General features: G+C 44.3%; 1 protein-coding gene across 5 annotated transcripts in view; it reads right to left on the reverse strand.

Moving 5' to 3' along the window:
* The window catches only part of TSPAN12 (tetraspanin 12), a 65,376-nt gene that overhangs the window by 33,713 nt on the left and 15,050 nt on the right, over positions 1 to 16,613 (reverse strand). For all 5 annotated transcript variants that reach the window (XM_041727427.1, XM_041727425.1, XM_041727429.1 and 2 more), the window contains one exon: positions 15,732 to 15,867. In XM_041727427.1, coding sequence (XP_041583361.1) covers positions 15,732 to 15,867 — 136 coding nt within the window. The remainder of the gene's footprint in view (positions 1 to 15,731; positions 15,868 to 16,613) is intronic.

Consider the following 16,613-nt stretch of genomic DNA (forward strand, 5'->3'; position numbering starts at 1 on the left):
CTGCTGTGGAGTAAGCACTAGTAGGAACTATGTTGTAGCATCTGTCGGAATAAAGTCACCGAGGACGAGAGGCATCCTTGTGGCCTAAACACTCACCATGCTGACAGGCATGGGCCACGTACCTGAGGCCAAATTCTAGAATAAGTGTGCCATGCCCAGAGGATGAGGCGAGTACCGCTCTGCGTCTCCTTCGGCCAGTGGCACTCCCGCTAAAGGACATCCAGTCCCACCAGCTATTTGATAAAAGCCTCACTATCCCTACCCAGTCAGGATATGGCTGGTATCTTTCCAAACATCTTTATTAGGAAGCGAAGCAGGAAGTGGTGGGTGGGGAGCCCAACTTCTTTTTCAAAAGAAGATCGATGTGTTATTTTACGCTAAGACTGGCCACAAAATGGTAAGAAGGCGTCGGTTAACCACTCCCTGTGTCCGCTGGAAAGTATTTGAGGAGTAAGAGGGGGAAATGGAATCCAACCTTCCTATTCAAGACCTTGGAGACTTGGAGGCAAATGCATCCCCCCCCCTCCCGGAGACACGGCGGGGGCGGGGGGGGGCGGTTAGTCCCCACTAGTAAAGGGAATTTCGTCTTGTGATATGTATACAGACCAAACAGTAAAATCTCAAGGAGGGCTTTTCCTAAAGAGACATTTATTTATAAAAGTGATTTGGTTCCCTGATACTACCCACCCCAGGATTTCCTCCTAAAGAAAGCAGATTAATAAACATATGCCACTATCCCTTTTCCCTCCTGAAATTTCACTAAAACAAAAATAAAGGGTTTATTTTTTTGTTTGTTTGTGTTTTTTAAAGGCCTCAGCCTTGGGGTAAAGGAAAAGGAGACAAGTATAGTTTGGAAGGCGCTAATTTCTCCGCACTCCCTCAAAAGCTGAAGGCTTAAGCAGTCGTGGGAAAAGTGGCAAACCCCAGAACGCCCCAGACGCTCAGGCCCTGGCAGCTGGGATACCTCTGGACGAGGACGAGCGGAGGGCTGAAAACAGAAGCACCTGCCGCCTACCAGGGGCCCCTCCCAGGCCACAGATATGCAAGTCGGGCATCTGTCCTCTGGAGACAGGAAAACGGAGTCTCGGGACTGGGGACGCTAGAAATGGTAAAGGACATCCCGGGAAACCAAGTCGGAGGTCAGATGTACAGACCTTTACCACAAAGATTCAAAACTCCAGCCGAAACAAAATAAGCACTGGATTTCTAGCCGAAACCTAGACGCTAAAGGCCGGGGAGGAATGTCTTCAATATTTGGAGGGAAAAAATGATTTCTAACCTAAGATTCCATAGCAATTGAAATCCCCATGGAAAGGCCAACAAAGCCACGTTTAGCCACATGGGCTTTTAAGGATCCATCCCCACCGTATGCTTCTTCAGAGAACTACCGGAAGACGGGCTCCCTAGAGTGTGAGACCCAACAGAAAAGGACGATGACTTGGGATCCAGAAAACAAGGAATCTAAAACAAGAGAGAGGCAAGAGGAAACCCCAGAATGGTAGCAATGGGATAGCTCGTGATGGCAAGGGCTTCAGCCGGCCTGGACTGGAGTGGGTCTAGAATGTTCTGAGACATATTTCTTAAAAAAAAAAAAAAATCAATAGAATGCCCCAAATATTTGAATTTATAAAGAGAACACCAGAGTGAGTGTAGAGTTGAATTAGACAGAAATACATAGAAAATAGTTACTGATTCCAAGAAAAATAAAGTATTATTCCAGAAAGAAAAATCAAACCCAGTACTTTCCCTGGCCCAGCTGTGAATAGTATTTACATAGTTATAATCTTAAAGACCGATCTCTCCAGAATGAGGACATTTCCGTATTGAGGTGTGATGGGAAGCCTGCACCCGAGGAGGGGGCATGGAAGCCGGAAAGGGTCCAATTTCCTAAGTTCTTCATCACAAGAAGTCAACGGACAGCGCTTAAAACTCAAGCCGAAAGGAATGAGAAGAGTTACATAAATATGAGACTTCGAGATGGGGAAGCAAATTCCAAGGGAATCGGCTAAAACAAAATTGAAAGCGCTGCCTCTCAGAGTGGAAAATGGGAGGGTGAGGGACTACTGTTTCTCCTAAGGAGGCTTCAAGAATTAAATTAGCTGTGAATTATGAGGCACTCTGGTAAAAGTAAAAGCAAAATTAGAACAAACAACAGTCCCCCTGACGCCTTGACACCAAAGAGAACGAGGCTGGAGGCAGAAGGATTATCTATATTTCATACAGAAAAGGTTATTCAAAAGGCTGAAAATTGTAAGCAGCCCAATTATACTTCGTGGTTACTGGAATTAAAAGGGGTGGGTGGCAACTGGAAACATCGTGCTCAGGTGCTGTCGTCCTTTTGCTAGAGGCACCTCCAGGAGCTGGAATCGGAGGAATCGGAGTGCTACGGCGAAATACCGAAGGTGTATCCTGAAACGCGACTGACGGGCCCAGCCCAGGGGCCTCCTCTTTCACTAGGCCCCGTTCGGCAATTCAGATCTCTCCTGCGGCGCTGCTCCTTAGAACCACGCATACGGTGCGCCTAAATCCGTTTAGGTTGCATTATTTTCCATGACAGTTCATTTCGGTCACAAAATTACAAAGCTTAGAACTGTTTCGGACAATTTCATTCAACGACGGGGGCCTCGGTTTCGTTCCCTTTGCGGAGAAATATATACGTTGGTACATTCAGGTCTGGTGAGTATATGACATCAGAGCATATAAAAGTGTACTGAGGGCGGCCCGGGGGCTCAGCGGGTTAGCGCTAACTTCGGCCCGAGGCCGGGATCCTAGAGACCCCCGATCGAGTCCCACGTCGGGCTCCCCACAGGGAGCCTGCTTCTCCCTCTGCTGTGTCTCTGCCTCTGTGTGTGTGTGTGTGTGTGTGTGTGTGTGTGTGTGTGTGTCTCCGGAATAAATCTTTTTTAAAAAAGTGTATTGAAAGTGTGTAAAAGACCTGGTACACTCATATAACTATATATGCAAATGCGTGTATGTGAGTGCATACACGCACAGATATGCACGCACAGGTAATTTATGTGGCAGAGATTTACGTGCACTATATAATTTACTCCTTAAAAAAATATTACAAAAGTTGGGGCGCCTGGGTGGCTCAAGGGTTGAGCATCTGCCTTAGGGGTCCCTGACCCTGGGGTCCCGGGATCGAGTCCCACGTCAGGCTCCCTGCAGGGAGCCTGCTTCTCCCTCTGCCTGTGTCTCTGCCTCCCTCTGTCTCTCACGAATAATTAATAAAATATTTTTTTAAATATTACAAAAGCATCATTAACTCTACTTTTTAGAAAGAGAAAATGGAGCTACAGGTACATTCACGCACAGCTGACAGGCGGCAGACCAGTATGTTTTCCAGAGCGCAGGCTCTGAAGCCACACATCCTGGATTCGGCCCCAGCTTTACGCCTCTGACCACCACTGAACTTTTCTGCATTTCAGTGTCCTCCTCTGTCAAATGATGATGACCGCAGTGCCACCCCCATAGCGTGGTTCACAGAGTCAGGACAATGTGAAACACATGCCAGTGGCCGGCACGTGGCACGCGCTCTCTCAGGGATGGTGCTGCTGGTGCTGCTGGTGTTCGCGTTACCTCATCTACTATCACTGGGTCCCCAGCTTCTGAACACACACACACGTGTGTACACAAAACCCTTCTTATCTTCGAGCTGATGGGGAATGACTTAAAACCTTATGTTCCTATCTTTGATCTTTCCTAGTTGGGAGAAAAGAAAAAAAAGACCACCAATAATATCAAAACTTCAAGGATGGCAAAAAAAAAAAAAATGTCCTTTTTCTTCCCACCTAGGATGGCTGGTTAAAGGCACAAATACTGCTTCAATTGCTACCTAAAATCCCTGACAGGTTATATTAAAAATTCCATCTTTTCTTTTTATGTTTTGAATTTCCCTTAAGTCAGTAAGATCAGCTTCTTTCCAGTAGTGAAATTAATTTTTCTCCTTATTCACATTTTACAATTTTATAATGAAGTCTGGTGTCATGCAGCCAATGAGTGCTTAACTGTTCATTAAACAAAACTTAGACAAAAGCTCTTATAAATGAAAGTGCTCTGTTTTCCTGTTACATCTCTAACACTTTGCTCTTCATAACCGAAAGGAATAAAATTTCTGAGAAAGTGATATTTGTTTTTGTATAAAAGATGGAATGATCTTCACTTTTGGGAAAACAGATTAATTCTAAATTTTTCATTTCTAACATTTATCAGCCTAATAAAAACATAAAAGCAATCTGTCCTGACAAAGCCTGTCAATGTACTGAGTGCTTAAATTTGGAGAGTGTTAAATTTTATAAATAGTTGAGAAATATATGAAAAAATCTTTATTATATGAAAATAAGAGCATTTTTATAGAAAATATATTATCTGAATACAAAACTTCCATCTTCATTTTATCCAGCTTTACAGAGAGAGGACTCAGATACGTAGCATGTAAAAGAAACAAAAAACCCTAAAACCCAACCTACCACAAATAGACCAGGTACCTATTTTCCAACCTGCTTTTCTATGTACATGCCAACTAGAAAATAATTTTTACACTGAAACAAAACTGATGTTTTTACGTAACTTTCCCCGTAAAAGCAAGCAAATAATCACACACAAGCATCACAGAATACTTTTAGTAAAAATATATTTCACCAAGAGAAAAGTAAAAATCATAAACACTGTGGAAGTTAGTTTAACCTGCTGCTCTCTTAATTTATAACTAAAAACCCAGGTCGTTCTATCATAAGGAACAGTCAAAATAATTTGAGGCCAGAAAAGTCATATTCGCTTATCTTGGAAAATTAGTACAACCTGAGATTCACCTCCCTCCAAATAAAAACGATTTCAAGATGGAACGTACTTTATGGGACGTTTTAATGTTTTTTTAAAACACGGTGCCTTCTGACTCCCATCTACGTGCCACATACTCAGCACTTTTAATAAACAAAAAGTCTGATTAAAAGCCTGCATTCGTGAAATGATAGATGATAAACTCCAGTCTCTACCCTGTCAAATACTAAACTCTGCAAGCCTTCAGTGCTAAGTGTCTCTATGTCAGTTGTTTATTTTTCCTTTCCTGGTGATTGGAGGTTTAAAAATATTATATTACTTATAGTTAGTAAATAAGAGAATTCCAGTGCCAAATATTTGTACAAGATAATGGAACAGCCCACATTCTGTTAAGAATCCACTGGGACTAAACGACCCACAGTCCAAGAGTACTTGCTGCCTAAAATACACCCGCACACAAAGCCGCTCTTTCAGCCTGGGCCCGGCACCGTGTCATGGGCCCGGTACTTTCTGACGGCCAATTCATTATTCGCCGTGTCCCGCGTATTTCTACAAATCCTTCAAAGAAAAGGCAACGCTAAATATCCTTTTCAGAATCACAAATGGAACGAGATCGGTCTACCTTGGGAAGAAGCCAGAACCACAAACCAGTCTTTAAAGAAACGCAGGCCAGTAACTCCTGAGCCCGAGCAGAGGTTCCAGGCAAGGTCTGAAGACACGGGCACGCTAATAGCCCCTGTTCGTGTTTATGTTTGAATAAATAGAGAAGAACGTCTCTAATCACACATCTTGATTCACGCTCCCCTTCGATTTTACCGACGCCGCCAGCTCGGGCCAGTGTCTCCATCAAGGAGGTTGCCAAAGTGCCAGTCTGTACGTGCGGCCTCAGGCCCTGTCCGAGGTGCCGGAGAAGGAGAAGGGGGCCCCTCCGGAGTGGGAGCCAGCGCCGGGGCCCACGGCGACACCTCCGCAGGGGACGCGCTAAGGGGGAGGCGGCCAAGGGGGAAGCTGCCCTGCACGCAGGGTCAGCCGGGGGCCGCACGCCTGGCTGTCTCCCAGCGTGTGCGGGGGTACTGGCCTGACCAGGCCTTGTTACGTAGCACGGGGCCTATCCCCTGAATTCGAGACAGCGGGTCCCATCACCAGACCCCAGGCTGCAAAGTGCAACTAGGAAGGAGCCTTGGGGGCAGCTCACCGGTTAGGGCCGCCTTCGGCCCGGGGTATGACCCCGGGGTCCTGGGATCAAGTCCCACGTCGGGCTCCTTGCATGGAGCCTGCTTCTCCCTGTGCCTGCGTCTCTGCCTCTCTCCCTCTCTCTGTGTCTCTCATGGATAAATAAATGAAATCTTAAAAAAAAAAAAAAAAAACGGAAGGAGCCTTGGAAATACCCTAAGCAACAAGAGCCAAAAGAACACCAACCTCCATTCTCACCCAGGCTGTGCCTCTCACTCAGACCCGACCAAATGCAGCCGGATGACTCCCCAAAACAAGAGGGTCAGGGGTTCATTATAGCAGGCATCTGTATGACAACGTCGTTTACAAGACAACAGGTTAGGAAACTGGAGATTTTAAGAGACGATGTTTTATTGGTTGGGAAGAGAATTTATACATTAACATCACCCAGTAACTTTCGGACCTAACTTTAACGTCTGCAAAAGTATCTCCTTCTAAATCCCAGTCTTTCAATCATTTGACCCTTATTTTCAGCTAGGCGCTGTAACTTATTTTTGTAGGTTCTCCAGAATAACCACAAACCCTATTTGTTAAAAAGAGAATGAAAATAAAGTGTTTCCTTGAAATGGTACAAATCCATGTATAAAAATATTTATTACAAGTACAGAGGTTTGTTGCTATTTTTTTTCTCCTGTTTTGATAAATCTATTCAAGTAAAAGCACTTTCTTCTTGAGCGAAAAATATATCTTCTTCCTTAAAAGAAGAAAGTAGATGAACATACCTCCATTCACAGCCACGCTCAATGTTCAGGGAAAGAAAACCCTGTGAAACATGATAAAATCTTTCCGCTCTCACCAAAGTCGTTCGAACATCCATAGTTCAGTCTAACTGATAGAAGGAATAGTTTGGATTCAATAGCATGAATCACGAACGATTTTAAACAAGAACTATCTGAGCTGTAGTGGTGCTGGAAGGTAGAGATCCCCCAAGACCTGCTTTATCAACAGGCCGATGATTATGGGAAGGGAGCACATCCATTATCGGTGGGTAGATGCTTCACGGGCTTGAAAAGTTTGTTCTCGACCAAGTCAAGTGGTTCCCTTAATGAGTCAGTCGTTCATGGAACCTTCCCACACCCCCCCACACCCCCGAGGCTGGAAAACCGGGGCCGCCGGCCCTCCACAGAACTACGTTCTATCCTTTTTGCTCAGGGATCCTTGAACCTGTCCTGTCCCCCTGAGGGCACCTTCGCCCAGCACCTGGCTTCCCCGGTGCCCATGTCAGCGTGATCACCATATTTTTGCTGTGACACCTCAACCAAACATTGTCCACATTAACAAACATTTTCTTTTTTTTTTTTTAATGATAGACACCTGAAAAAAATTCTAAGACCTAAGATAAGACTTCCCCACCTGAGCACCTTTATTTATTCATCAGTGAAAAACACACTATTGGAATCAAGCATGTCCTCTACTGTCTCATATCATTTAAAAGAGGTTCTCCGAGGGGCCCTTAGGGTGGCTCAGTGGGTTAGGCATCAGACTCCTGATTTCTGCTCAGGTCATGATGTCAGGGTCGTGAGATCGAGCCCCACATTGGGCTCCTCACTCAGGGTGGAGTCCGCTTGAGATTCTCTCTCTCTCTCTCTCTCTCTCTCTCTCTCTCTCTCTTCCCCCCACCCCTGCGCATGTGCTCTAAATAAATAAATAAATAAAATCTTTAAAACAAACAAACAAAACGTTTCTGTAAATGTGAAGCCACTTGAGCCCAGAGTGGTGACACTAGGCAGCGATTTTCTCCCAGGTAAATGGGCAGGAGGCTCAGCAACAGGCAAGGACAGATGTGCCACCTGCGTTAGGCAGCAAAAGAAAGACCCCGTGACTCTTAGGCTCACAGTGTGCACGACACACTCACACAGACAGTGCCCAGCCCGCGTGCCCCGCTCCAAACACATCGGGGGCTTCCAAGTCTTGGCACAGTTGCCCTCTCCACCAGCCTTCCAGCCTTTAAAATACTTTCATAGCACAGAGAGAAAACTTTTAGAATTAAGATATTCTAATTATGAAGGCAAACCTCTCACAGTTTCACTAAATGCTCCATTCATAGGGTCCACTCAGGTGTAAACCCTGCACAGAACTGGCAATCTTAAAATATTTTAAACGCTTGCTTCCCAGAAGAGGCATGGAAAAAAAATTCATATTTTTACTTAATGAGAAACAATTCCTACGCTGGCGAGTATCATCTAAGAACAATCGTACCTTTGTTAAGGACAGTATTTCAAAATGTCTTTATAGTGGTCATCATTTTGAGGAAATTTGTAGTTTTGAAATTCTAAAGTTTGAAAACTAAAACAGTGGTGATCTGAAGAAAATGCAGAGATAACCACTTACTTTAGAATGACTCAGATAAGGGATCCCTGGGTGGCGCAGCAGTTTGGCGCCTGCCTTTGGCCCAGGGCGCAATCCTGGAGATCCAGGATTGAATCCCACGTTGGGCTCCCGGTGCATGGAGCCTGCTGCTTCTCCCTCTGCCTATGTCTCTGCCTCTCTCTCTCTCTCTCTCTCTCTCTCTCTCTGTGTGTGTGTGTGTGTGAGTATCATAAATAAATGAAAATAAAAAATTTTTAGAATGACTCAGATATGTTGCTCAGCGGAGGTACTAAGTGATACGACGACCATGTTTCTACATTTCAAATAAAATTTAAATTAGCGTTTCTGTCCTGTGAGCTGAGGAGATTCACTTTAACCCGAGCATATCACCAGGGCCTGTTATCACCCTTTATCTGAAAAAAGGGAAAAATATATGGATCGCGATCCTGAAAAAGTGTTTTGAATTTATGCGATTTCATGAAACACACTGTAACTTTGATTCAGACTATTATTTCATCGTGGACTTCATGCGACACTGCATATAAAGTATCAAACATCATTTTTTCTAGAAAGTGTCTCTAAAAGCTACTTCCCTCATTGGCCGAAATGACAACTCTCTCACTTTGTACATGTGTTCCTCTGCCCCCCTGCTTTATCCCTGTACCCGCGGAGGCCTAGACAGCTGTGCGACTTCAATGAACATCGGCTGTTTCACGTTTGCCAGAGGAAGCCAACCAATGGGGGGGGGGGGGGGGTGACGAGGCCCACCCCTTGGCTTCGCCTCCGAGGTGCACCTGCTGCGCCGGCGACCAGCTGGCCCCGCCGCACCCGCCGGCCGCGGGCTCGCACGGCGTTGGGTGAAGCAGAGCATCGCAAATGTCCACGGGAGGAAACAACAGACGACAGAGCTTAACAACGTAAGGTCAGCGATCCCAAAGCTCGGGCTCTTCCACTTCGAACCGCGAAGCACAGAGTCCAGGGGCACTCAGCATCCCGTCCCGAGGGCCCCGACTCGGACGCGCTTCGGTTCCAGAAAGACAAGACACCTGCTGGGCGCCAAGGCACCAGGACCAGGAAACCGACGGGGCCCTGGGACCCGGCCCGGCCCGCCACACACGGGAGCGGCTGTGAAACCCAACCTCTGGGCCAGGCAGGTCCACGTCGCCTTCCGTTTCCTCTGCCTGACACCGCTGCGAATCTGAGGACTAAATGTGGAACCGGAGCTTCCACAGAATTCTGGTTCTCGTGGCACACAGGAAAGGTGCCTCCCCCTAGAATAACCCGTCATCCGCTGATGTCCAGCACCGCAAACGTTGCTCCACGTGCAATTACGTCCGTCCAGACCTCCCGTCCAGCAGGGCCTCCGGACTTCGGCCACCTTGAGCCGGTCCCCACAGTCTGGGTCGGGACCGAGCCGGGGCTCCGAGGGCCACTGAGTGCCACCCCCCCGTGCTAGAACAGCCCATCGGCTCTTCGCAGCCCGAGGACCCCGCAGGCTCTCCCACAAACGCCTTCCCAACCGCACTACTTCGAGCCCGTCCCACCCGCACGGCCTCCGCCACCCAATGGTCCGGGGGCCCCCACTCCGTGTTGTTCGGAAGCCCCCGGCTCCCCTTCTCCGCCACAACCTCGGACACATTTTCAACACCTTTTTGAAACAGCTCAAATAGAGACCCTCCTTCGAAACCTGCCAGAAGTTTCCAGCCGCTCCTTATTCTGTGTCCCCACACTTTTTTTTACGTATAATTCAATACTACAGTTCGCTTTGTTATTTGTCTGGCTCCTTCCCTTTCCTCTTCGTACGCCCCGTGGCTGGCACTGACCGGGCACGTGACTTCGGGTGGGGGGGGCGGGAATGGGGATGGGAAGGGGGGAAAGGGAGAAAGGAATGGGAACCGGTTTCGGGTATTTGACAAAAGAAGAGGGAACTACGGCAGAATTTTTAGAGTTCCCTTTACGATAAGGACATTAAAAGGTTATATTTTTAAGGGCTAAATGACTAGCGAATGCCTTGCAATGACAAGTGGAGCATATTTAAGTGTCACAGAGATACTGCCGGTGAGGAGTCAAACGCGCTGGAGCAGGAGTGTGGTGGAGGGACAGGGACGCAGGCCCGGGCTCCGGCAAGGACGGTGTGGGCAGGCTGGCGACGGCGACGGGCCACCACGCATCTGGGGCGCCCTTGCCTCTCCGTACAATGCGGCCAACCACAGAAAGTCGCCGTGTCTTCTGAGAAAACGGGGTAAACCGGTGAGCAAGGCTGAAAACGCGACCAACCACATGCTGGACCTTGACCGAGAAACACAGTTGCTAGGCTGTCGACCAAAATCATAAGCAGAAAAAAATAAAAATATTCAATTTAATAGTTTAACGTTAACTGAGTCGCTCATGACTAGCTATAGAGTCATAAAACGTACAACTCCTCGGAAGAAGGCCTTAAACGGAGAGTCTGTAGAAAATCACCATTTAAAGATATTCCCGCTTTGCATTATGATTTCAACCCACAGAAAAAGCCCGAGGATGGTTAATTTCTTCATGGCCATTAAAAATTTACTTGATTTCCATTAAAAGAATCATTTCACATCTGATTCAATCACTGCATATTTTAAGAAAGCTTTACCAGTACTTCCGTATAATCGTTAACCATATGCAAATGTTCTGGAATAATGAAAATGGGAAGGAAAAAAAAAAAAAAACCTTCCTTCTGGAACACAAGGTCCTTGGTCCTAAGCATGTGCAGTGCTTCCAGGTAAGTTGTGACCAGTGCTTGACTGCGGCGGTTTGCGGGAGGTAGAATGAGGTCTATGAGGTCTATTAGCCCCGGGCTCTGAGGAGTGCGGGTCTCCTGATGGGGACATTGGGGGCTGTGGGCTGTGGATACTGTAAACACGCCTGCTGATGTTTACATTCCCGAGCCGGCCCTGCTTTCCTAATGCCTATGTTAATAGCAAAGTAGAATTGCAATAACAAATGAATTTCATTTAGTCTACAGCTAAAAGCCTCAGGAGTACCCACCTAAGGCTTAAAACCAATTTCCATTTAGCTTCAATTTCTCTTTTAAAAAAGAGAAGGAATCTCTGCTACTAAAATCACTTTGAAAGTCATGGCATATTCACGTTTATTTTCCTAGTCAGTTTTGGCTCGTTTCCCTAATACAGTTAGGATTTAACTATTCTTATAGATATAAAAAATATATTCCTATAAATACACAAATGTTTCTGTGCCATGACGATTGCACCTTTATTAAGAACAAATCTCGTTAGAGTAGGATTGACAGATTAAGCCAACAAAACGCCTGGATGCCCATTTACATCTGAGCTTCAGATAAACAGTGCATGATGTTTGGTAGATGTACATCCTAAATACTGCAGGGGACGTACTTCTACTAAGATATTATGTGTTGCTTATCTGAAATCCAAATTTAATTGGATGCCCTGCATCCAACATGGGTACCTTAAATGGGAACTTAAATTAAGGTATTTTAACAACTTGCAGCTATAATTCCATAGAAGGGTCAAAGTTCATGACCAAAGTTCACCAGAAATGTTTTCCTATGGGTGGCCTCTTAGCCTGCCCAGTTGTGGTATTTTGGGGGAGTGGTGTGAGGGGAGCACAAGTTGGGTTAGAAAGATCTGTTTTGAGAGTCTCCCACTTTTTCCCACAACCAGAATGGGTGTGCTGACTTTTGCTTGAGCAGCACCAGAGCCCAATGGCCAGCTCTTTTTTTTTTTTTTTTTTTTTTTTTTGGTAATGCAAAAGATATGGCAACTATCAGAGAAACTGGTTGTCTTTTTTTTTATATACTGGTTGTCTTCAAAAAAAAAAAAAAGCCGCTTCCTGCCAAACTCATTTACAGGTCTTAAAAGTGAAACAAGACTTCAAATACAGGGAAACGAATCAGTTGGATTGAATGCATTGAACTTCTTTAAATATTAATTAGGATAAAAAACTAAAAGGGTGCACAAAGGAAGAAAACATGAGAGTTGCATCGCAAATATTCGCCAAAGACCTAACATCCTGTCTTATTTTGCATCAATGCCCCTCTGCTCCTTTTAAGAAGCCATTTCCCCCATTTCTCCCTCTGTCCCATAAGGACAGAGAACAAATGGAGGGTAGAGGGAGGGAGGTGATTGGGGGATGGGCTAAAGGGGTGATGGGGAGTAAGGAGGGCCCCTGTTATGATGAGCACTGGGTTTTATATGTAAATGAATCACAAAATTCTGCTCCTGAAAGCAATATTACACTATATGTTAACTAACTAGAATTTATATAAAAATTTTGGGGGAAAAAAAAAGAAGCCATTCCCCTTGTAGTGGAATCCTATCTAATAGGCTCTTATTTTATTTTATTTTATTTTATTTTATTTTATTTTATTTTATTTCATTTTATTTTATTTCTCTTAAAGATGATCATTTTCATTTGGGATTCTAACAATTTCAAAATATAAATTCAAACAATAAACCTGCTTGGAATCAACCCTTGTGTTCAAATAACATCCAAGATATGGTGGTGAGGATGGTAGTTTATTTCTTGTGCCGAAATGAAGATCTGCTTCAACTCCAGTTTGATTAAAGCTATAGGCAAGGTGAATAGTTCATACTATCAAGTTGTTTGTAGGCTGCTGGTTGGAACTGGTTACAAAAAAATATATATATATTTAGGGAAATATGCTGGACTTCAAAGGTTGAGAAGCATCTACAAGAGATGTCAGTAAAGGCCCAATGAGAATGGGCTTGGCAGTCAGGAACACTGAGGTCTGAGTCAAAACTCCAACCCATTATTGCTGAGTGACTTTGGACAAATTCCTGAACCTCTGTGAACCTCATTCATAATTATCTACTTTAGATGATTGTTATCAGGTTGAAAAAAAGAAAGACCCTAGGGAAAATGTTTTATATCACATGAGAAACATTTATGAGCACGCAGGAAAAGGCAGCAGCTATAGAGTAAAATAGGGAAGCTGTTAAGATATATCGTAGTGGATGGCCATGGTCCGAATAGCAGATTCTCCACTTCCTAGCCATGCAGACTGAGGCGTATCAGCCAATCTGTGCCTCATTTCCTCATCTATATTATGGGGATAATATCTATCTCATTAGCATGGTGGAGGACACAAAATTAATTAATTCATATAAAAGTCTTCATATCAACTACTTTATCATCATCTTTGTCATTATGATTTCATTCCCCCATGTCATCTTTACATCATACGGTTCTTTCCAGCTTCACAGATTAGCCTCTCATCACAGGTCTCAGTGACTCTTCCTGCCTCAAGCAGAGACCAAATTGCTTGGTTCTTCATCAGCTTGCTTTACTAGCATTCAAGCAGCCCTAATGGAATGTATAAATGGTTCTCGACACATGTTCCTAAGTCTTTGAGGTTCCATGAAATATGCTATCCCATTCCACCCAAACCCACAGTCCAGGCACCGTCCAGAGTCACACAAGTTGGGGAGAGGGGGAAGGCTAGTTATTCTTAAATTGCTGTGTAAATGGGACAGCATTCTAAGATTGTCACTTTTTTTTAAGATTTTATTTATTTACTCACGAGAGACACAGAGAGAGAGGCAGACAAACAGGCAGAGGGAGAAGCAGGCTCCATGCAGGGATCTCGATGCAGGACTCGATCCCAGGATGCCAGGATCACGCCCTGGGTGGAAGGCAGGCGCTAAATGGCTGAGCCCCCCCCCTCCCCAGGCATCCCCAAGATTGTCGCTTTAAAGAAGGATTCTGAGAGTGAAGCACTGAGTGGCTCAGTCAACTGAACATCTGACTCTTGGTTCTGGCTCAAATGGTGACTTCAAGGTCATGGGATGGAGCCCCGAGTCAGGTTCCACGCTGAGTGCAGAGTGTGCTTGGGATTCTCTCCCTCTCCCTCTGCCCCTCTCACCCCACCCCACCCCCACTCATGCACTTGCGCACACACTGTCTCTCCCCGTCTGTCTCCAATAAATAAATAAAATCTTAAGAAAAACAAGGATTCCGGGGTTTTTTTTTTAAGTTCAAAATACCTTCTCTGTCCTGTAAACTCTAAGTTTCATATAAAGTAAGTCCTTGAGTTTATGTTTAAATCATTGTCCACATATCTTAAATGGCAAAATAAGATTCCAAACCCTTCTACCATCCTCCTCACTGTACACCAAAGTGGAGAGAAGCAAGGTAATGGGCATGGTCCCCTTCTCTGAGTGTAGTCTACTTCCTGCCTCCCAATCATAGACCTGAAGAGTCCAGGAAGCCAACAGTTATCCTCCAAAAAGCCAACTAATATATTAACACGAGTCGTTCCTGTGAAAGTCAAAGCTGTAGTTCAGTTTCACACCAAGATTCTGTTTTAATTGGCTTGGGCTGGGAGTCAGTCAAGCACTGGTGTGCAGGAGTTGACTCCTGAGAGCCAATTTGTGCTCATCTCTCCCCAACTCTGCGTTCAGTGATACCACTTTGGTAGCCTAAAGTCGACCATGCTGCAAATATTTACCCCATGGAAATCTCCAAATGCTACAAAGCAGGATTTTTTCTTCTGCTCAGATATTCAGCATATTAGCACCCCTTTAAATTTTGTTTACATTCCCTTCAAGAAATTAATGCATAGCTAGCACTGAGAACTGCTGCAAAGAAAGGAATATATCCAATGAATTAATTCTTACAGAATCTGAGATGTCTGCAATTATGGTAGCAGCCTCACTATCTGCTGCCACTAACAGGCAATACTTTAAAAACTCAGTGTGCTTAAAAAATTTAATTTAATTAATTTAGTCAATTTAAATTGACTCAGATTTTTAATGTTAAAAGAGTTTGCTAATTTTTGAGTTAGAAGTCAAATCATACATTTTAGAATCATAGAACTTAAGAAGCAATCTAGTTCAACACTTTCAGAATCAAAACAAAACACAACAAAAACCACTAAGATTATGGAAGCCAAGACTCACTTTTACCCACTAACCCGTGTAAACCCAGTGCTGGGATTTTAGTATCTATTTGCTTCTTCACCACCTGAATTTCCACATAGGTTTTATGGCAAGTTTGTTTATAAAAGAAGAGAGAGAACCAGAATTCTGTTACAACTTCTTTGTTCCAGTACGGAGGGGTCCATTTCGGTGGTAATAAGGCCCATGACGCGAAGAAACAGCTCATACTTTCAAATGAAAACGCCAACACCTAGCCTGAGTGAAATAATTAAAGGCTGCACATATTTCCATACCTCATCATTTGAGTACAACAAATACTTGTGCTTAAATCATCTCTCCTGGAAAGAACGCTTCCCTTCTCACAGGATGTTGAACAATTACCACAGATTAGAGACCTGCTATCACGGGTCCCTAAGCACGTAATCTTGTGCACTGATGAAAAAAAATAACACAGTGCCAGTTGGTCTTTTTAGCCATAATAAAGAGAAGATGTAAACACCATACCCATGCAAGAAGCAACAGATTCCTTTTCACTGTTCCACAGTATCCTAACATCCCCACAATGATGAGGAAACAGCAAACAGCGATCATGACTGGGTGAACCACAGGAAAGTAAGTCAAGATGACAGCCTCCTCCACCCTGAAAGAAGAACAATGATGTCATATTATACATAAAATATAACCAAAATGCACCTCAGACATAGTACAAGACACAACTGAGGTTCATGTTAATAATCCTTTAAAGCATCATGCCTCAACCCGATGACTGTGTAGCTCTTTACAAAATCACTGCGCTATCAGCAACTTGCTTGCTGGTCTTATTTTTGTTTTGTCATGTTTAGTTTTTGTTTTTATATGCAAGTGGTAGCATTTCTACCTCAACTCATTTAAAATATCTTATAAGATGGGGGTCCTCAATAAGAAGTCCATCTACTATTAGCTTTGTAGCCTCGGCCTGAGGAAAAGAAACTGGTCCTGCTGTTGCCCAGCTGAGAAGAGTCTCCCTCCTTTTCTCTGATCTGGGACTCCATAGGTAGCACTCTTTCTGCCCACCCGACTGACCCTTCCCCCAAATGCAAAAGATTGCTCTGTAAAAGGAAATTGGTCTATATTAAAAGAAAGAGGAAGGGAGATGATTTTTGCCTGAATACTATATGAAAAAAATCATTAACTAGAACCATACTAGTAACACTAATAATAATAATAATAATAATAATAATAATAATAATAATAAATTAGCCATTACTGTTTACTGAGCTCCACAGTATCGAGGACTTTACAAACATGTACCTCAGTCAACCCTTCAGACATCTCGAGGAGTCTATGTGACAGTCCCCATTCAGAGATGCAGAAATAGAGGCTGCGAGAAGTTAAGTAATTTTGCCC

Source organism: Vulpes lagopus, chromosome 13 (assembly GCF_018345385.1).
Source record: "Vulpes lagopus strain Blue_001 chromosome 13, ASM1834538v1, whole genome shotgun sequence".
NCBI lineage: Eukaryota > Metazoa > Chordata > Mammalia > Carnivora > Canidae > Vulpes > Vulpes lagopus.